Source organism: Salvelinus alpinus, chromosome 3 (assembly GCF_045679555.1).
Source record: "Salvelinus alpinus chromosome 3, SLU_Salpinus.1, whole genome shotgun sequence".
Taxonomy (NCBI): Eukaryota; Metazoa; Chordata; class Actinopteri; order Salmoniformes; family Salmonidae; genus Salvelinus; species Salvelinus alpinus.
The window spans coordinates 41,092,992-41,115,767 of NC_092088.1; the positions used below are offsets into that span (position 1 = coordinate 41,092,992).

General features: G+C 41.4%; 1 protein-coding gene across 9 annotated transcripts in view; it reads left to right on the forward strand.

Moving 5' to 3' along the window:
- LOC139570707 (cilia- and flagella-associated protein 46) overlaps positions 1-22,776 on the forward strand; it is a 118,748-nt gene that overhangs the window by 71,960 nt on the left and 24,012 nt on the right. For all 9 annotated transcript variants that reach the window (XM_071392829.1, XM_071392832.1, XM_071392836.1 and 6 more), the window contains 6 exons: positions 212-309; positions 679-755; positions 9,507-9,676; positions 10,952-11,058; positions 14,310-14,395; positions 17,442-17,609. In XM_071392829.1, the coding sequence (XP_071248930.1) occupies positions 212-309; positions 679-755; positions 9,507-9,676; positions 10,952-11,058; positions 14,310-14,395; positions 17,442-17,609 (706 nt within the window). The remainder of the gene's footprint in view (positions 1-211; positions 310-678; positions 756-9,506; positions 9,677-10,951; positions 11,059-14,309; positions 14,396-17,441; positions 17,610-22,776) is intronic.

The window sequence follows — 22,776 nt, forward strand, 5'->3', positions numbered from 1 at the left end:
GTTTTGTTTCACACATTGAACGCCATGTGGTCTCTCTGTGGTGTGTCTATCTTTCTTAGCTGGCTAATTGCCCTTTAGAGAGTGTTCATTACAAGCTTTGGATAAAGAGTATTTATTTGCAGTTGCCATTTCAATTATGTATCAACATAAATAATGTGCTCAGTATAAATGGGTAAAAAAAATTATCAACATGTAGCAAATCTGTGCCCAGACCTACAGCCACCTGACCATCAACCCAAGTCACCTGAGTCTCCTGGGAGAGCTGCCCTCTAACCTGAAGATCCTGCTGCTTCAGCACACACAAGACAGGTACATGTCAACGCGGGCTTTTAGTCTGTCTACCGTGTGTCAGACACACACAAGCCCACGAGTCTCCTCTGGCCCCATCTGTTACACTGGCTCGCGGTCTGTCATTTTATGACCGCGTGGTCACATTTCACATTGTGTTAGTTTACATACATTTTCTGGAGCTGGGTGCAATATTTGATGACGCCACAAGAGGGATAGTCTCATCCTATGTCCTCTGTAGAATCAGCACAGTCAGGCTCCTGCTACACCATTTAACATACTTTACTGGAAATGCCAAACATACTTTACTGGAAATGCCAAACATACATATACAGTTCTGTCATGACACGGTTTGCATGGCAAATAGGTGAAATGTGTGTTCTTTTTTAGGTCAACTCTCTATGGAGCTTTCTATGAGAGGAGCAAACTTACAGAGAGTCAGAGAGGGAAGGCCATGCAGGTTTCTGGTGAGGCTTCTCAAACTTTGGGATATTTTCATGTAGTACATGTTCAGTGGGTGGTAACCAGTAGCACTCTTGCATTTATGGAATAAGAAGATGGATGCCAACCTTTAAAGTTGTATTATTTATTTAATTTATTTTTGTGTATGGGTGGGATTTTCATTGCTATGATATGCAATTCGTTTTTTAAGACTAGGCAAATATTCCATTGATATGCAGCAGCAATGCACTTAAGTGTTATCAGCATTCAGAATTAAACTATAAAGAAATAAATCATTCCAGCGTAACATTTAGTATGCCGGGTCTCTCCCTAACAACAGTGCCAATGAAAAGTTGAGAGCTAATTTAGACAGAGACACATGCAAAGATGAACACTGAATAGTAAGATACCTGGACACGGACCCTTTGTCACGCCCTGGCCTTAGTTATCTTTGTTTTCTGTAATATTTTGGTTAGGTCAGGGTGTGACAGGGGGGAATTTTGTGTATAGGTGTCTCGTCTGGGGTGGTTGTATGGTATAGGGGGTTTAGTAGAGTGTATGGGTTTGTGTTGAGTGTAGGTATCTAGGTATGTCTATGGTTGCCTGAATGGTTCTCAATCAGAGACAGCTGTCATTCATTGTCTCTGATTGGGAGCCATATTTAAGGCAGCCATAGGCATTAGGTTAATGTGGGTAATTGTCTATGTGTAGTGTTTAGTGTCAGCACTATTTGTTTGAATAGCTTCACGGTCGTCTGTTTGTTGTTTTTGTTCGTTTGTTTCGTCTTCATAATAAAGAAGATGTCTTTCTATCACGCTGCGCCTTGGTCCACTCTGCCTCATTACGACGATCGTGACACCCTTTCACCTTTTGTCTGCAGCTGCTAGCCAAGCATGGGAATAGCAGATTTTCTAATTCCAAAAAACAAAGGAATGTTTGCATATTGCCTCCTCAAATTACCTTTCTGTAGACTCTGCTGTTCGAAAAGGCACAGGCTAGCATCTGGGCTTGTTTCGGGAGATTGAGATCAAGTACATTCATCACAAAGAAGAGAGGGGAAGGGATGGAGAGACAGGGTTCGTACGGTCTTGAAAAGTAATAGAATTTTAAAATGGTGTTTTCCAAGCCTGGAAAAGTAATGGAAATTAATTTAATAATTTCTGTTAATTCAATTTATTTAGGCACAGTTTTTAAATATTTTATCAATCAAATAAAAATCAACATATCATTCGGGATCGGAAAGACACTGTGTTTGCGAGCATCACCTGCGTGTGTGCGAGACAAGTGGGCCATTGCTCAAGGAGAGAGAGACAGTCAGACATGCAGCAGCAGGTAGGCCTAGCCTATAAAATATGATAGAGAACAGACTAGCTAGGCAGCAATTCAAAACAAAACTTGTACCCTCTGGTTAACTGTTTAGCGATTGATAGCATGTATTAATGTTTTCGTCATGTCCCAAAAAACTTTCCACCGACATTTGCGAATAAGCCCATACAAAATTGATAATTTTTTTTGAAAGATTCATTTGATTATTTTTTTTTTCAATTTAAAGTTTTATTAAGTTTTCAAACAACCAACCAAACACATTCCACATTCACAGATGTGACAGACTTAAAAAAAATTATAATAATAATAAAAAAATATGTTATATATATATATATATATACATATATACATACCTACATATACATACATACACACATACACACAAATAATAATTATAACAAAATTTAAAATGTAGAACTTGCAGCAGCACTATCAAGGTTCTTATTTGCTATTTCCAGCCTTAGCTGAGATGACGAGCCAATGATTAGTTTTTAGATTTTACAGCACCTTACACAACACGCATCTGCTCACCTCCCCGATCCCCCCATTCACTCTGTCCAATTTGAGATATAGTGGAGTAGTGGAGACCAGAGTCTATCAAACTTGGGCTGTCTCTTGTGGAGGTCATAAGTGAGCTTTTCAAGAGGGAGAAAGTCAACAATCTGGTCAATCCACATTTTAAATGTAGGAGAGGTACTAGAGGCCCACAATAGAAGGATACATTTCTTAGCAAAGTATGTAATGGTCATGAGCAAATTTTCTCTGTCAGGATCAAGAACAAAGTCCTGCTGGGCATTAAGAAGATAGAGACACGGGGTCATATCAAACTGTACATCTAGTATTTTCTGTGCAGCAGTATGTATAGATTGCCAAAATCTGGCAATCTCTCTACAGCTCCAAAATACATGCATATAGGTTCCACTTTCAGAGGTACATCTTTTACAGTTAGGAGAAATGTCTGTTTTCATTTTATGGAGTCTCAAGGGAGTGTAATAAAATTTGTACAAAAATTTGTAATTCGATTCTTTCATTTTTACATTAGTAGAGGAGCAGTATACCCTGTCGCAAACCTCCGCCCATAACTCATCACTGATAGTCAGACCAAGGTCCTTTTCCCAGATTATTTTCAAAGGAGTAAAGGAGGAGCCTCCTTTCTCAGAAAGGAGTCTATAGATATAGGATATTTTGCCTTTAATGGATTGTGCTGTGACAAGAAGGGTTTCAACTTCGTTCAACTGAGTTCTAAACCTCCTCTTGGAAGTAAATGAGGAGATGACATGTCTAATTTGAAGATATTTAAAAAAATGGGATCTTGGCACATTGAATTCACTGCAGAGCTCTTGAAAGGATTTCAGTGTAGTGGTCTTCTGATGAAATAGGTCTGAAAAGGTCCTGATTCCTAGAGTATGCCAAAGATTAAAGTTGGCATCCCTCAGGGCTTTTGGCAAGTCTGGGTTGCCTACTATAGGCGAGTGAGAGCATATTTGGGAGGAGATGCCCAGGTATTTCTTACAGTCCCTCCACGCTAGTAGGGTGCTGTAAATCACAAATGTTTTGGCTATGTTGCCCACTTCACTAAAGTTATTAATGAATATAGTTGAGCTTAGTGGCAATGAACCACAGGATTGGGCTTCTATCTGGATCCACGTTGACTCTTGTCTGTTTGTGATCCATGTTAGCATGTTGCGGATTTGGGCAGACCAGTAGTACAATTGAAGGGAGGGAAGGGCAAGACCGCCCTTAGATTCAGGTTTCGATAGAGTGGAGAGCTTGATCCTAGGTTTTTTATTGCCCCATATAAATTTGGTGATGCTTTGGTTAATTGTTTTGAAAAAGGAAGCTGGGAGATAGCATGGGAGCATCTGAAATAAATAGTTCAGTCTAGGGAGGATGTTCATACGGATTACATTCATTCTTCCTACTAAGCTAATTGGGAGGGAGATCCAGGTTTGGAGGTTGTTTTTGATTCGATCCAGGAGTGGAAGATAATTCTCCTTGAAAAGCCTATTCAGATCTGGTGTTATGAATATCCCAAGGTATTGAAACCCCTGTGTCTTCCATTGGAATGGGCATAGTGTCTTCATAGAACTGGTGAGTGTAATATTGAGAGGGCAGACAGTGGATTTGTTAAAATTTATCTTATAACCTGAAAACGTGCCATACTGAGCAATTGTGTCTAAAATGGGAGGAAGGGATTTCTCAGGGTTGGATATGTAGAGCAAGACATCATCCGCGTAAAGCGAAATCTTGTGCTGCAGGCCGCCTGCAGGAACACCTGTAATACTTGGATTGCTCCTTATCAACTCTGCCAGAGGCTCCGCCCCCAACAAGTAGAGCAGGGGGGATAGCGAGCACCCTTGTCTTGTGCCCCGTCCCAAAGGGAATCTGTCAGAGTTCAGTCCGTTAGTAGTCACCATGGCATTTGGATGAGAGTATAGTGATTTGATCCATTTAATAAAGTTTGGGCCCATATTGAACTTTTCTAAGACTGAGAACAAAAAGCTCCACTCCATCCTGTCGAACGCCTTCTCAGCATCCAGTGAAGCCAGCAGGACAGGGGTCTTCTGTGCGTTTACTTGATCAATAATATCAAAAAGACGGCGAATGTTATCAGAAGAGTATCTGTCTCTAATAAATCCAGTTTGGTCCGCTTTTATTATTTTGGGAAGAAGAGTGTTTAGTCTTTTGGCCAGCAATTTGGTAATTATTTTGTAGTCGAAATCCAACAAGCTTATGGGCCGGAAGGAGGAGCAGGATAGGGGGTCCTTGTCTTTTTTGAGCAACACTGTAATGCGAGCTGTGCGCATTGAGTCTGGGAGAACTCCGTTTTTGCAAAAATCCTCCAGCATTGGCATGAAAATAGGGCTAAGCTGGGGCCAAAAAGCTTTGTAGAACTCTCTGGGGAATCCATCTGGGCCTGGGGACTTGTTAGGTGGCATGGAGGTAATTGCCTCCAGGATCTCCTCAGGAGTGAAGGGGGAGTTGAGATCTTCTTGGTCAGTCTCTGATAGTTTAGGTAGCGAGATTCCCTCTAGGAAGGAGTGGAGTTCTGCTTCCGTGTGTTTTCTCTCAGAGGTATATAGTTTGCAGTAAAAATCATGAAAAGTTAAATTGATATTTTTTGGGTCATATGTGACCTCGTCCTCTGCTGTTCGGATAGCCATAATTGTACGCTCTGACTGCTCTTTTTTTAATTGATAAGCAAGCAATCTACTAGGCCTATTGCTATACTCATGGTATTTCTGTTTAGTAAAGAAAACTTTTTTTTTAATCTCCCGAGTATAGTCCAAATTCAGTTTGGCTTTGGCTGCTTTAAGTTGACTCCAGGAGGTGCTGTCTGTGGATTGTTTATGTACTTTTTCACAGCGTTCCAGCTCCCTCTCCAGATCTAGCCTGTGTGCTTCCATTGCTTTTTTCTTAGAGGAAGCATATGCAATTAGATGACCTCTTAGTGTGGCTTTAGCAGCGTCCCACATTGTGGCCGGAGAAACAGGAGAATCTTTGTTGTCTTGTGTGTAGTTGTCTATCCATGTAGTTACCAATGTATGGAATGCTTCGTTTGATAGCATGGAGGTGTTGAATTTCCAGCTCTTTGACCTCGGGATGTTTTTGCAGAGGTCAAAGCGGAGGTGGACAAAGGCGTGATCCGAAAGCGCTATGGGTCCGATTCTACACGTGGCTGAATTTATGAAACTCTTTGGGATAAAAATGTAATCTATACGGGAGTAGGTGTTATGGACATTAGAGTAGTATGTATAGTCCATAGATGAGCTATTAGTCTCTCTCCAGATATCTATCAGTCCCATCTCTTTAGTAAGAGAGTTCAACATCTTTGCAGATCTAGGATTTGTGGTGGGGACTTGAGATGATTTGTCTAGGGTTGGGTTCAGGGTACAATTAAAATCTCCAGCCAACACTCCAAAGGAAACACAATGCTCATTGAACAGGGTTATCATTTTCGACATAAAAGCAGGAGTATCTGTGTTAGGGGCGTATATGTTTAAGAGAGTAATTGGTTGCCCATACAGTGACCCAGTTATCAAAATAAATCTCCCCTCCGGATCAGATATGTTTTTGTCAATTATGAATGGAACATTCTTATGGATAAGTATGGCTGTGCCTCTACTGTTGGATTTGAAAGATGAGAAATACACCTGTCCCACCCAAGCTCTGCGGAGTTTGGCATGTTCAGCATCACAGAGGTGTGTCTCTTGCAATAGCGCGATGTCTGCTTTTTCCTTTTTTAGAGCACATAGTATCTTTTTCCGTTTTATTGCATGACCTAGACCATGGCAGTTCCATGTCAATAGATTTAAGGTACTAGTCATCGTCATCGAACAGTAATCGAACTTTAGTGCAAGTCATCTCTGGGTAAAGGTGGATAGTAGTTACAGCTGCGTTCACATAAAAGGAAAATAAATGGTTTACATAAAATAACAGTCTCTGAACACCCCAGCCGAGTTCCCAAACAACTCGACATATCCCGTTGGATCTATTACCTCCCCGCTCAGTCACAATTCTGTGTTCCCACAACAACAAAAAAAAAAACGGGAACAGTTAGCAACGCACAACGTCTCCCCCTCCCCACCAAAGAAATGCCTCATCCTCTCCGCCCCGCATTGGGTAAATGACAACGTAGCCCCCGTCCAGACCACATTAAAAATGGGAGAAAATAAAATCAATAGCCCAGCCTACATATAGTAGGCCTAGGTTATAATATGGAGCCTATCCCTCTCAGCTAAAGGAACATAAATATAGATTAGACGGCTATAATGACATTTAGCAGGGCGGGTGGGTCTTTGGATATCGGCTATATGTTGTCTTACCTCCTTTAGTAATAATAGTAATCGCATTTAGTCATTGGTCCATTTCTCATTGACCGGGGTTGTCTTTCAAAAAACGTTTTGCCTCTTCGGGAGTTTTGAAGTGTCGCAGGGCTCCTTGGTAAAGAATCCTGAGCTCGTTTGGGTATTTGAATCCCCTAAAGATGCCTCGGTCAATGGAGCATTTCTTCACCTCGTCAAACTCTCGGCGCTTTCGGCGTATTCCAGCTGACAGGTCCTGGAGCAAGATGAGTTTGGCGTTTCCCACTGTAATGGTGTTGGTTTTCGCCGCCTGTAGGACTCGTTCCTTGTCGGTGAATCTCAAGAAACGTATGGTGATTGGGCGCGGTGGTTGTCTGGCTGCTGGTGGGGGCCTCAGTGCTCGGTGAGCTCTCTCGAGTTCTATGGGTCTGTCGGTGGACAGGTGGAGCCACTCGGGAAGTTTGTCTTGCAGGTAGTGGATCAGTGGCATGTTTCCCTCTTCTTTTTCGCCCAGATTTAATAGAACACAATTATTCCTTCGCCCCCTGTTTTCCAGGTCCTCTGTTTTCTCTTCCAGCTGCTCTATTTTTTTTTTAGCATATGCTATTGTTTCCATGGCGTCTGTCAATAAGTTTTCCGTGGATAGGATTCGCCTCTCTGCCTCGTCCAGGCGCCCCGCGTTTATGGTTATCTTGTTGTTTATGTCAGGCAAAGCATTTTCCAGGATTGTCACCTTGCCCCCTATCGCACTGAGCTGAGCGTTAATGGCATCTAGTTTAGTGTTGAGTTCTGTACGTTGGGATCTCAGCTCAGAAAAGATGTCTTCGACAGAGTGCGAGGTTGGCCTTCGTTGGGCCTCGGGGGGGAACGGGTCCTCTTGCTCCCGGCTAATGGCGCTAGCTTTTTCTGAAGCTAGCTGCTTCTTGGAGGTTTTTTCCGTCGCTAGTGCTCGAGTCCGGGTAAAAATGTCACCTGTAGTGTCGCCTTTTGTAGCCGCCATGACTTTTTGACTAAAGCTAAATGAGTTTAAACTTGAAGTGGAGGTAAGATTAGGAATTGGAAACTACTTGTGCGGAGCTCCTAGTTCATGCGGCCATCTCGTTCAGGGGTCACGTGATCCCTCCATTTGATTATTTTAAATGATTATTCTTGATGAAACAAATGATTCACTTCACCATTGTATTAGTTGGGATCTAGTTTAATCGTGGTGAATCGAATCATGTGAATCAAAATAATAAAATGGGAATCGTGAACATTTAATTTTCGGAAAAAATATTAGATTTAGCCTTTCTTTTAGATTATCTGGTTTATTGGGCATCCAATGTATGGGACATTGCAACTCAATAGATGCTAGTCAGCCTGCAAAGTAAATACTTCTAAAGTAGCTAATCTAAATATTTGAAAAAGAAAAGGCAAGGAGCTCAGATGCAAAAATGTAATAACTGTCACGACTTCCACCGAAGGTGGCTCCTCTCCCTGTTCGGGCGGTGCTCGGCGGTCGTCGTCGCCGGCCTACTAGCTGCCACCGATCCATTTTTCTTTTTCGTTTGTGTCTGTCTGTTTTGTTTACACCTGTGTCCTATTAGTTCATTTCGGTGGGTTTATTAACCTCCGCTGCCTGCTATGCTTTGTGCGGGATTATTTGCTGCTGTTTGCTCTGTTAGGGGTGCGTGTTTGCGCCACAGGGTTTTTCTTTTCTCACGGTCGCTGTACCGTTTGGACTGTAATTAGGAGTAGAGGTTTCTCCTCCGTGTGTGACGTTACTTCCCTGTGTGTGGCGACTTCTTTGGGTGTGTTTCCCCACCTGTTGTTGTTGTGTTGGGACTTTCAAATCAACATTGTGCTACTGGGACTTCCTTGCTCTCCTGCTCCTGACTCCTACAATAACAATGTTTTGACAGCCAATATGTCTTCATCAGGCTATAGTCTAAGATAAACATGACTAAACAATAAAAGGTTTATTTCCTGAAGAAAATGTGTGCCTGCCTCAGCAGAATAAAAAGATTCGTAGCTTACCATAGCCGTTTGATCTTTGATATATTGAATGAGCACATTATTTAAAAAGGCATTAAACATATTTGATTGTATTGTTGCATGTTTTACATCAAGGGTGGTCAACCATCCTCCAGGAGAGCTAATGGGTGTGCAGGCTTTTATTCCAGTCCCCCTCTAACAAACTACATTTTAATTTAATTTAATTCGCTGGTCAACCGGACATTGATAAACTAGCTCTGGTGTGTTTGAGCAGGGCTTGATCAAAAGCTTGCACAACCAGTAGCTCTCCAGACTGAGGGTTGACCACGTGTTTTATACAGTTGCCTAACAGGTATTCTACTTTATGGGGGGTTAAGTGCCTTGCTCAACGACAGAAGATGGTACCACCCATGGTGTCGATACCACATTATGCTTACTTTTCTATACGTACATAGAGACGCTGACAATTGTTGGTCATGGAAATCTGGTTAAAAGTCACGGAGAACTCATTGAAAGTCATGGAATTCTATCTTTCAAAATGTGTATGGCGAGAGAGAGGGAGGGAGAGACATGGAAGGGAGAAGGAAAGAGAGATGGGAGGTACTGAGCAGAGAAGAAGGATGTGGGTTTGGGGGAACCAGTTACAGAGGCTGTGCTGTTCTTTTGTTGCAGGTATGCTGGTCTGTACCAGGGTCGCCAAGGTTGCTGTCCAGCCCAGGGCTCTGCTTGATCTCCAGGACAGAACACAAGCCTTCAAACGCGAGACCAAACACAACTTATTGAAAGAGGCGCATTGGCTTGGCAATGAGGGCAGGGCGGGGAGCGAGCGTCACGTTCACCTAGTAGGTCACGCACCCTCTACAACCCCTTTATGAAGCCACTACGACCCTTTGCGACCCTTTGACTTGGCTGTGCAAGTAACATTTTTAATTGGTCGCATCAATGCGACCTGCATATTCTAGCTGGTCACTTCAGTCAAAACATATTTGGGGGGCGGCTAAAACCATGATTGGCTCAAACAAGATAACTCAGATGTGCTAGTGCTTTTGGATTTTGGAACAACATTCAAAATGCAATCGCAGGGAATGAACGGTTTGAACACACATACTGTTGTGACTGTTAGAGAGAGGAGGGTCTCAGCTTCCTGTAGGTATTACGTTTATTTCTCATCTCTCAATATAGACTGTATTAGCACCTTTTTTAACCGTCTATACATTTGAGAAATATGGAGCGCGGGAAGTGTGCATCTGCCATTTTCAGTGATTTCATTGGCTAGTATGCTTAATTCAAAAAAGGTGAGTTACTGTATCTAGAAACAGGTTCAATGAAAAGAGAAACCCGCATCATACATTTTATTAAAGCTTTTGTGTCGGCCTCTTGGCCTTCGTCAGAGCTTTGAGCTTTAATCAGTGACACGAGCAAGAGAAGTTTGCGCGCTTCTCTTTTCTTTCTCTTTTTTTGTTGCTTTTTTTAATACATTACATGTACTGTTAGTTTGATTAATTACACAATGGTGAATTAGCACCAAATGAATAATGATATTGGTACACAAAAAATTTACCAAATGAATCTCTATTGAACAAAAGGAATCTGCAATTCTGGAGCCCTATTTTGAGAGTAAAATATAGCAACAATAGCCTAATTGTCAACCCAAAATTCATGACAATCACTTTTTCAGATTGCACACAAAATATCTTGATCATGCATTCCTGCTTGGACATGTTCAATTCAACGTATTTCTTGAAACATACCATCTAGGTAGCACTGTGAATTACTTTATGAGATGATTGCAAAAAATATATATATTGCATGACGCCTCAACAACATGGTGCGAACAAATCATGACCTGGTGCCACCAACTGAAAATGTTAGTGGCCCTGCTCTATTACCCCTCCACAAACCCTCTACAACCCCTTCTTCTCTTTTTCTCTATTAAAATGATCGACTGGCCTCATAAATAAACCAGTCTACAACAATATCCCGGAGCTGAATTTCTCTCCTCCCTCACTTCCTGACGATATCGGATTTTAATGTCGGTCTGTGTAATCGTTGTCAGTGCTCGAGACAAGTGTTGATTTTACATGTCAGCTAGGCTTTTTCTTTTTGTCCCTGTATAGAAATCGAACTCAGAAGAGAAATTGGAATCTCATTTCAAAGCCATTGTACAAGAAATGGAGGACTATTTGTGTCCAATCCTCTCTCAGTTTGACTTCTCATGCTTCGGGTAAGTCAGTACAGGTCCGGATATTGTCCTGTATTGTACAATGGTCATTTTAGGGTAAAACAATTTTATACCGTTTTCTTAGCTGTACTGGGAGGTCAAAAACATTCTGCTACTGAGTTCTGTTTATTGCAGAACTTAAACTAAACCCAGCCCCTTACACTAACCTTAACCAATTGGGAACTTACTGGACCTAAACATGACCAGCCTATTTTTTTGGCTGAACCACTCAACCAATCACATTGTTTCTGCCCTTGAAGCAGAGCTTGAATAAGGAAAGTTTGAATAAGGAAAATTCCAATGCAGTTGATTTTGTCTACAGTTCATCATAGATATGGGCAAAAAGCCATATTGCAATAAATTGCCTGAATTGATGCATTAACAATAAATAGAATGATAAGACTATAACATTAATGTGCAACACATTTATTTTTAAAATGTTTATCCTTTAAACTACTACGAGCAATTCGATGGTTGTAGCCATCAATTCTCCCATTAACATCACCCATATTAGAAAACTTATTTCATTTCAAACTTCTCTAGTATAGGCTATGATCGGTATGGTCAGTGTTGATTATTTTCTGTTTACCTTCCCAGGTCTAGTTCATCATGTCTGACTTATTCATGTGTTGTATCAGCTAGACATTCACATTGCAAGACTTTGTGTCAGTGTGGCCTGTGATCTTTTTCTCTCTCTCTCTCTGTGTTTGTTTGGTTTTATTATCCTTGTGGGGACCAGAAGTCCTCACAAGGATAGTAAAACAAGGGACATTCTGTGTTTCATCCGACACGTTGGTGCAGCAGGCTTCCGGGTTAAGCGAGCTGGTGTTAAGAAGCGCTTCTTGGCGGGTAATGTTTCGGAGGACGCTTGACTCGACCTTCGCATCTCCCGAGCCCGTTTGGGGAGTGGCAGCAATGAGACAAGATCGTTATTACGAAATTGTGGAGAAAAAATGCAAAATTGTAATTTAAAAAAATTAGGGTTGGGTTTAGGGTTCAGGATAGGGTTAGGTTAATGGTTAGACTGGGGCGGTATATCGTATATTATAAACTGGGTGGTTCGAGCCCTGAATGCTGATAGGCTGACAGCCATTGTATATCAGACCGTATGCCACGGGCATGACAAAGCATTTATTTTTACTGCTCTAATTACGTTGGTAACCAGTTTACATTAGCAATAAGGCACCTCGGGGGTTTGTGGTATATGGCCAATATACCACGGCTAAGGGCTGTATCCAGGCACTCCGCGTTGCGTCGTGCAAAAGAACAAGCCCTTAGCCGTGATATATTGGCCATATACCACACCCCCCCGGGTCTTCTTGCTTAACTGTATACCGTATACCAGGGTATTTGGAAAAAGCCACGGGATGGTTTTTCAATACCATCAAAACTATTTATTTTAAGTTTTTCAATACATTTTTATATTAATACCTGGACTTACCTTTAAGTTAATACCTGGAGTCAACTTGTGCAATGCGTTAGGAGATACAGCAGATTGTGTTCTTAATTTCACCTGTCACATTATTTGACATTATGAAGCTTACCGTAGTTCCCCAGAACAGTTGAGCCAGTCACGTGTTTGTTTGTAAATTGCACAACAGGAGAAAGCAGGAGCTGGTGAGTCCATAGCGTTCTATTTCTATCTGCGAGTGTCTTGTGTGGCGCACTTGAGGTATTTATTTAATTACATTTTTATTTAACCTTTATTTAACTAGGCAAGTCGGTTAAGAACAAATTCTTATTTACAATGACGGCCTACCCCGGACAAACCCTAACCCGGGGAAGGACTATAGCTCTCCTATAGCTCCTCCTACCAGCCTCCACTGGTGTGTATGTTTGTGCCTGCGTGGGAGTGGGTTTCTTTGTGCATGTGCAGTTGAAGTCGGAAGTTTACATACACCTTAGCCAAATATATTTCAACTCAGTTTTTCACAATTCCTGACATTTAATCCTAGTAAAAATCCCATTTTAGGTCAGTTAGGATCACCACTTTATTTTAAGAATGTGAAATGTCAGAATAATAGTAGAGAGAATGATTTATTTCAGCTTTTATTTCTTTCATCACATTCCCAGTGGGTCAGAAGTTTACATATACTCAATTTGTATTTGGTAGCATTGCCTTTAAATTGTTTAACTTGGGTCAAACATTTCGGGTAGCCTCCCACAAGCTTCCCACAATAAGTTGAGTGAATTTTGGCCCATTCCTCCTGACAGAGCTGTTGTAACTGAGTCAGGTTTGTAGGCCTCCTTGCTCGCACACGCTTTTTCAGTTCTGCCCACAAATTCTCTGTGGGATTGAGGTCAGGGCTTTGTGATGGCACTCCAATAGCTTGACTTTGTTGTTCTTAAGCCATTTTGCTACAACTTTGGAAGTATGCTTGGAGTCATTGTCCATTTGGAAGACCCATTTCCAACCAAGCTTTAAATTCCTGACTGATGTCTTGAGATGTTACTTCAATATATCCACAATTTTCCTGCCTCATGATGCCATCTATTTTGTGAAGTGCACCAGTCCCTCCTGAGCGGTATGACGGCTGCGTGGTCCCATGGTGTTTATACTTGCGTACTATTGTTTGTACAGATGAACGTGGTACCTTCAGGTGTTTGGAAATCCCAAAGATGAACCAGACTTGTGGGGATCTACAATTTTTTTTCTGAGGTCTTGGCTGATTTCTTTTTGATTTAACCATGATGTCAAGCAAAGAGGCACTGAGTTTGAAGGTAGGCCTTGAAATACATCCACAGGCACACCTCCAATTGACTCAAATGATGTCAATTAGCCTATCAGAAGCTTCTAAAGCCATGACATAATTTTCTGGAATTTTCCAAGCTGTTTAAAGGCACAGTCAACTTAGTGTATGTAAACGTCTGACCCACTGGAATTGTGATACAGTGAATTATTAGTGAAATTATCTGTCTGTAAACATTTGTTGGAAAAATGACTTGTGTCATGCACAAAGTAAATGTCCTAACCGACTTGCCAAAACTATATTTTGTTAACAAGACATTTGTGGAGTGGTTGAAAACAAGTTTTTATTACTCCAACCTAAGTGTATGTAAACTTCCGACTTCAACTGTATGTGTCCGTATGCATCAGTCTGTCTATTTGTCGAGTTAGGTGTCAGCTGTGACGTTCCTCTGTGTTCTCCTCCTCCTCGAGCTTCTCTGGGCCTTGTACATTCATTTTCTCATGTCTGGACCAGGTCCCCACTGTATCCCTCCTGATCCTCCCTGTCCTTATCTACTTCACTTAGACACCAGACGCCATCAATTTCCATCCCGGAGTCCATCCGGCCCAAAGAAAAGGAGGAGAAAGCAGGCATAGATAAAGGTCTAGCGGGTACGTATTGCTTTTCCCAATAACTGATATATACAGTGTATGGATCAGGGGACTGATGTTCAGAATCTGGAGAGTGCTTGATGTGTTGTAATGTATTGTACTATACCTGCTCATTGCTTGTGATTAGCCGCACAGCTGGATCTACTTAGATTAGATTAAGTTTACTAATTCCCCCTCCATCTCCCATTTCTTTAGATTTTTGTTATACCAGTTTGTTTATTGACCAAATGATGTACAGTGAAGCCACATCAGCATGTTTTTACACAAAAGGCAAATGGTATTTAATTCCCTAAACACAATACTACCTGAAATATATATGTTGTTCAAATATTTACTCTAGTGCGAGATACAGTACAGCTATAGTGTATGTAATGGAACATATAACTTACCAAATAGCTAACTGGACCAGGGCTTAAGAGACCCATTTCAGATGGTGATTTGTACTTTGGATTTTCCCTCGCGCCATTACATGAATAAGTATACGCTGAGTGTAGAAAACATTGGGATTGCCTTCCTAATATTGAGTTGCACCTAGGGCTGTGGCGGTCATGACATTTTATCAGCCGGTGATTGTCAAGCAAATAACTGCCGGTCTCACGGTAATTGACTGTTAATTAACATAAACACATTTTAGCATCTCCTGGCTTCCACGTATAGACTACAAGCCACTGATGCAGACTTTTTGGAACAGCTACATTTTAAAAAGTCTAATAAATCCATACCTTTCACAATAAATCCATTATGTATTTTAGACAGGTCTAAAGAAACATGATGTGAAGAAAATGTTGTATATTTCAGAAGAACAGAATAGAATACTCCTTGCCCTTATGTTAGATCCTGATCTGGCTATGCCATATGGGTGTGGGCTACACTAGTTTATTTAGCAGACAAGATTTGCTTAGAATTCCGTGGCGTTATTTTATAGTATGAAGAATACAATTGAACATAGCTGAATAAAATAGATAGGATATTTTCTCAGCGATTTCTGAAGGAGTGCGCACATGTGGCTATACTGTGTTGAGCGGTTAACAAAGAAACAGGTCCTCCTATATGCTTAATTTAGAGTTATTTATGCAACTTTAGTTGTGATCAAAACATATAGCCCGACGTTTGTATTTTTAATACGTTCTAAGGCTGCGTGATACGACTCTTAATCATGATTTGAAAAAAGTCGCATGAAAGGCATGAGCTCTGTTGTTATTTGCGCAGGTTGCACACATTTCATCAGTCTTTTATTCACAACACTTGATATTGCCTCGATTTTCCCGACGGCATCCCCTGTGTGTGGCCGTAATGCCTCCTAAATAAATCCATGCCTTTTGCGGCCAATGGGTCGTTATGCCCTTGGGCTGAATATAATAATTATAATTCCCTTCTCCCGGCTACGTGCTCTGAAGAAGCACCTCTCACTCACATGGGTCTCTCAGCTCAATTCTTATTAGCCAATGCCCGTCACGTGATCAGGTCTTTCTCGCAGGCTTTTCGGCGGCCAGCATGATGAGTAGGTCTAACGAACAGCAAAAGCACTAGGCTATCAACTTTTGTACTATGGGGGACAGTAGATTGACATAGGCTGCTATGTCAATCTACAATGCCTCATAGTACAAAAGTTTACCTATTCTGTTCGAGAAATAAATATTCCAAACATAGTCTGGGACAGTTGTGGGATGCGATAGATCCCAAATGAATACAGTATAACCACTAGCATCCCCCAAAAAATTATTAAGCAATGAGGCTGACGCAACAGATCAGAACGTTTAGCTTAAAATGTTGATAAACTATTAGGCTTTTTCGTCACATTATAAGCACGGGAATGTGCACACAGCAGTAGGCTATAAGCACAAATGTTCCAAAATGCAATCAATTAGCGGGAAAAACACCATTCTCAAAAGTGACCGCAAATGTAATTATGCATGTCAGGCTTTTATTAAAAAGGTGCATTTTTATGGTGAAAATGATCTTCCCCAAACTTGAAACTCATGCGCTGCTTATATATGCCAGTTAGGCTCTACACCCGTTGTAAAGTGGATTAATGTGCTTAAATTTAAGATGTTATTTGGCTGCTTTTGTTGTGATATAAACCTTGGGCTAGGCTACATGAGGTGTGTGATTATAATTGGAAAAATTCACAAAAAAAGGCATGCTCTGTTTCTTGCCTTACTGCACACAACCTGGGCATGATTCACAAGTGATAAATTATATTATTCACAAGTGAGTTAGCAAGTTTGGTAGGCTACTAACGACCATCAGCAGCATCAGTGCTTGGAGAAGCCTAATTACAGTGACTAAATGGTCACATGGAATTTGACTTCCTTCATGGCTCGTGACTGCCGGTCTGGAGGTAATACGGTCACCGTAGCAGCCCTAGTTGCACCCCCTTTTGCCCTCAGAACAGCCTCAATTCATCTACAAGGTGTTGAAAGCGTTCCACAGGGATGCTGGCCCATGTTGACGCCAGTGCTTCCCACAGTTGTGCCAAGTTGGCTGGATGTCCTTCGGGTGGTGGACCATTCTTGATACACAAGGGAAACTGTTGAGTGTGAAAAGCCCAGCAGCGTTGCAGTTCTTGACACACTCAAACCCATGCGCCTGGCACCTACTACCATAACCTGTCCAAAGGCACTTGCATTTTTTGTCTTGCCCATTCACCCTCTGAATGGCACACATACACAATCAAATGTCTCAGGGCTTAAAAATACTTCTTTAACCCGTCTCCTCCCCTTCATCTACACTGATTTGAAGTGAACCTAACAAGTGACATCAATAAGGGATCATAGCTTTCACATAGTTTCACCTGGTCAGTCTATGTCATGGAAAGAGCAAGTGTTTCTAATTTTTGTACTCTGTATAAAGTATGTTGTATGGCTTTTGATCACATTTTATTTTCACTGTTTACCTAATCAGAGTTTGTGAATGGCAACAAAATGACTATATATACACTAATATAAACATTTTCACAGCAAGCTTAGCATATTGTATTGACGTGTGTACACTGTGTGTGCGGGTGTGTGTGCTCACATTTATCTGTGTCTGTTTGTATGAACAGTGGGGTCTCCTGCAGAGCTCGGGGAGTATGTCGTGCTCCTGGCTGACTGGATGCTCATGGAACTACCACTGGAAGCGTTGGCAATCCTGCAAGAAGAGGGGCTGAGCTCTGTATCTCGTGACTTCTCACTGCAACTCCTCCACACTCGCCTGCAGAGAGAGGAACCAGGTGAGGGGTTACACACACACATTAGCATGCCCACACTAGTAGTATTAAAGGAAGACTCAGCGATATGACGTAGATGCAGAAAGTAAACAGCGTAGTCAGTCAGTTTCTGCAACAACTGAGAGCATTGAAGCACGAGGCTCAACTTGTCCGCAGTTTTGGTGCCCTGGCTTCCACACTGTTAACAGAGTGACACAAATCTGTGCACATGCGCAGATACTGTGTGTGACGGTGTGCGAGCGACGTGTTGCCTCTAGCTCATTTCAATATCTCCGGTGCTGCTCGTGGCAACGTCATTTAGCTGAGTCTACCTTTAACAAAAACATTATTTAAGGTAGTTCATCACACATGCATAAATTAGGCAACTTGCAAACTTTGCAAGTGCAAATTAGCGTCTAAGTCCGTCCAGAGGGTTTTGTACTTTACAAGCATTTAATCTATTCTTACCCCTCCATCCAATTGGCAAAGCTTCATTAAACTTTTTGGAATACTAATGATGTTTTCATGACATAATTTGTTCAGGCAGGATTTAACACCCTCGCCCACACTGTAATCGCTTTAAACCTCAGTTGGAATGACTTTGACAGTGTTTGCATAGCTACAACACTCCATTCCAGCCATACTCAATAGGCAGAATATAATAGTCCCGATCCAGACCTACAATGTGTTAATAAACGCAGTTGGGCTTTAAACTTACTGTTGAGGGAAACTTACTGTAATAAAAGAATGCAAAAGAAGCAATTATTGAAATCAACTAGCCCATTTCTTTAGCTAGGTTAGTTAAGCTAACCAGCTATCTAAACCTTGTAGTTATCATGGCCAGATTCTCTGCTGAGGACCCTATTTGATTTGGTTGTAATGTCGGAGTCACTCAGATATCATATTGACATGGCAAAATGTGTAGAATTGCAGGAAATAATCTTTAAAGCGGCAAAATGTTCTCTCCGCCAAAAAGAGGGTTGTGAACAATGTGGCAAGTTGAAGTTTTATCGCATGCACAAGTACAGTGAAATGCCTTGCAAACTTTACCCAAAGTGCAGTAATCAAGTATAACTAATACAAATAAAAATAAATATTAGGCGAAAGTGGCGGGTAGCAGGATCAATAATAGTAAACAGTATGGCAGCAACTTAAGGGTGGGACATTTTAGTTAAAAAAATATACATTTACATAAGTATTCAGACCCCTTACTAAGTACTTTGTTGAAGCATCTTTGGCAGCGATTACAGCCTTGAGTCTTCTTGGGTATAACGCTACAAGCGTGGCACACCTGTATTTGGGTAGTTTTTTCCATTCTTCTCTGCAGATCCACTCAAGTGCTGTCAGGTTGGACGTGGAGCATCGCTGCACAGCTATTTTCAGGTCTCTCTAGAGATGTTCGATCGGGTTTAAGTCCGGGCTCTGGCTGGGCCACATTCAGAGACTTGTCCCCGAAGCCACTCCTGCGTTGTCTTGGCTGTGTGCTTAGGGTCGTGGTCCTGTTGGAAGGTGAACCTTCGCCCCAGTCTGAGGTCCTGAGCGCTCTGCAGCAGGTTTTCATCAAGGATCTCTCTGTACTTTGCTTCGTTCATCTTTGCCTCGATCCTGACTAGTCTCCCAGTCCCTGCCTCTGAAAAACATCCCCACAGCATGATGCTGCACCTCCATGCTTCACCATAGGGATGGTGCCAGGTTTCCGCTAGTCGTGACGCTTGGCATTGAGGCCAAAGAGTTCAAACTTGGTTTTATTAGAAAAGAGAATCTTGTTTCCCATGGTCTGAGAGTCCTTTAGGTGTTTTTTTGCTAACTCTAAACGGGCTGTCATGTGCCTTTTACTGAGGAGTGGCTTCTGTCTGGCCACTCTAGCATAAAGGCCTGATCGGTGGAGTGCTGCAGATATGGTTGTCCCATCTCCACAGAGGAGCTCTGGAGCTCTGTCAGAGTGACTTTCGGGTTCTTGGTCACCTCCCTGACCGAGGCCCTTCTCCCCCGATTACTCAGTTTGGCCGGGTGGCCTGCTCTTGGAAGAGTCTTGGTGGTTCCAAACTTCTTCCATTTAAGAATGATGGAGGCCACAGTGTTCTTGGGGACCTTCATGTTTTGGTACCCTTCCCCAGATCTGTGCCTTGACACAATCCTGTCTCGGAGCTCCAAGGACAATTCCTTCGACCTCACGGCTTGGTTTTTGATCTGACATGCACTGTCAACTGTTGGACCTTATTTAGACAGCTGTGTGCCTTTCCAAATCATGTCCAATCAAATGAATTCACGACAGGTGGACTCCAATCAAGTTGTAGTAACATCTCAAGGATGATCAATGGAAACAGGATGCACCTGAGCTCAATTTCGAGTCTCATCGCAAAGGGTCTGAATATTATCTAAATAAGGTATTTTTTTAATTTTTTTTATACATTTTAGAATAAGGCTGTAACGTAACAAAATGTGGAAAAAGTCAAGGGGTCTGAATACTTTCCGAGTGCACTGTATGTGTATTAAAGTAGTACAAAGTTTAGTATTTGGTCCCATATTCCTAGTGCGCAATGATTACATCAAGCTTGTGACTCTACAAACTTGTTGGATGCATTTGCTGTTTGTTTTGGTTGTGTTTCAGATTATTTTGTGCTCAATAGAAATTAATGGTAAATAACGTTCTACATTATTGTTCCATTATTGTGGATACTACCATGGTTACGTTTAGTTCTGACTGAATCGTGAATAATGATGAGTGACAAAGTTAGAAGCACAAATATCATACCCCCAAGATATGCTAACCTCTCACCATTACAATAACAGGGGAGATAAGCATTTTTGGGGGGGGCTATGATATATGTGTGCGTCTGTAACTTTCTCACTCTCACTTTTGTTGGTGGGAGAGGGCAGAGTGGAGTGCCGTTGAGATTGCGTCGTCTGTGGATCTGTTGGGGTGGTATGCAAGTTGGAGTGGGTCCAGAATTATGTGTGCCATGACCAGCCTTTCAAAGCACTACATTACAGATGTGAGTGCTACAGGGCAGTAGTCATTGTTACGATGTCGATAAAGTACAATATCCATCCGGACCTTTGTCGCCTAGGAAATTTGTGTGACCGGACCTTCTCAAAAAGTATTTGAGTACCTCTGCTCTATTCTTTCCCAATATGGTCTGCGTATCCAAATTAATTTGTAATTTGGTTGTAAAATTCACATGACAAGTGAACTTTACGTTTATATCTGGGAAGGTAATTCTGATAATGACACGGAGAAATGTGAGCCTCACATTCTAGAGGATACAATAAAATAAGTATCAGATAGTGTTCAATCAATATATTTTATTAGTAAGCTGCAGTGTCTATCCAATAAGTTATGTACTGCACATAGATCATGATGCTCTTACATAGAGTACCAATCAAAAGTTTAGACACACCTACTCATTCAAGGGTTTTCTTTATTTTTACTATTTTCTACATTGTAGAATAATAGTGAAGACATCAAAACTATGTTGTAACCAAAGAAGTACTAAACAAATCCAAATATATGACATATTTGAGATTCTTCAAAGTAGCCACCCTTTGCCTTGATGACAGCTTTGCACACTCTTCAGATTCTCTCAACCAGCTTCATGAGGAATGATTTTCCAACAGTCTTGAAGGAGTTCCCACATATGCTGAGCACTTCTTGGCTGCTTTTCGTTCACTCTGTGGTCCAACTCATCACAAACTATCTCAATTGGGTTGAGGTTAGGTGATTGTGGGATCCAGGTCATCTGATGCAGCACTCCATCACTTTCCTTCTTGGTCAAATAGCCCTTAAACCAGATGGGTTGGCGTATCGCTGCAGAATGCTGTGGTAGCCATTGCTGGTTAAGTGTGCTTTTAAATTCTAAATAAATCACAGACAGTGTCACCAGCAAAACACCATCACACTTCCTCCTCCATGCTTCACGGTGGGAACCACACATGCGGAGATCATCTGTTCAGCTACTCTGCGTCTCACAAATACACGGCGATTGGAACCAAAAATCTCAAATTTGGACTCATTAGACCCAAGGACAGATTTCCACCGGTCTAATGTCCATTGCTCGTGTTTCTTGGCCCAAGCAAGTCTCTTCTTCTTATTGGTGTCCTTTAGTAGTGATTCACGTAGTCTCCTCTGAACAGTTGATGTTGAAATGTGTCTGTTACTTGAACTCTGTGAGCACTTATTTGGGCTGCAATTTCTGAGGCTGGTAACTCTAATGAACTTATCCTCTGCAGCATAGGTAACTCTAGGTCTTCCTTTCCTGTGGCAGTCCTCATGAGAGCAAGTTTCATCGTAGTGCTTGATGGTTTTTACGATTGCACTTGAAGAAACTTTCAAAGTTCTTAATTTTCCAGATTGACTGACCTTCATTTTTTAAAGTAATGATGGACTGTCATTTCTCTTAGCTTATTTGAGCTGTTTTTGCCATAATATGGACTTAGCCCTATTTGGTAAAATACAATTTTCTGTATACCACCCCTACCTTGTCACAACACAACTGATTGTCTCAAACACATTAAGAAGGAAAGAAATTCCACAAATTCACTTTTAACAAGGCACACCTGTTAATTGAAATGCATTCCAGGTGACTACCTCGTGAAGTTGGTTGAGATAATGCCAAGAGTGTGCAAAGCTGTTATCAAGGCAAAGGGTGGCTACTTGGAAGAATCTAAATATAAAATATTTGGTTACTATATGATTCCATATGTGTTATTTCCTCGTTTTGATGTCTTCACTATTATTCTACAATGTAGAAAATAGTAAAAATAAAGAAAAACCCTTGAATGAGTAGGTGTGTCTAAACTTTTGATTGGTTCTGTAGATCATGATGCTCTTACATAGATCATGATGCTCTTACACCCACCACTTTTTTGGTAAACAGCTAAGGGATTGTCTGGAAAAATGTAACATGCTCAAATTCATAGACTGAGCTGTGGATGCTTCGTTCTAACGTCATTGATTTGAGTGTAATCCAATTCAATGGAATAAGAAATGTTTTAGAGGCATTTTGAACAAATAGATCCTGAATGACAGCCATTGTTTAGTGAAGGACAATGTTTACTGTAGCCTGAAGCATCTACAACACAACCACGAAAATGTAATAATGGACAAGAAAATACTTATTTAAGTATAAATAACTTTACTACTTTTTAAAAAAAATGTAAAGGTCAATTTTGTCAGCAAGACTCATTAATT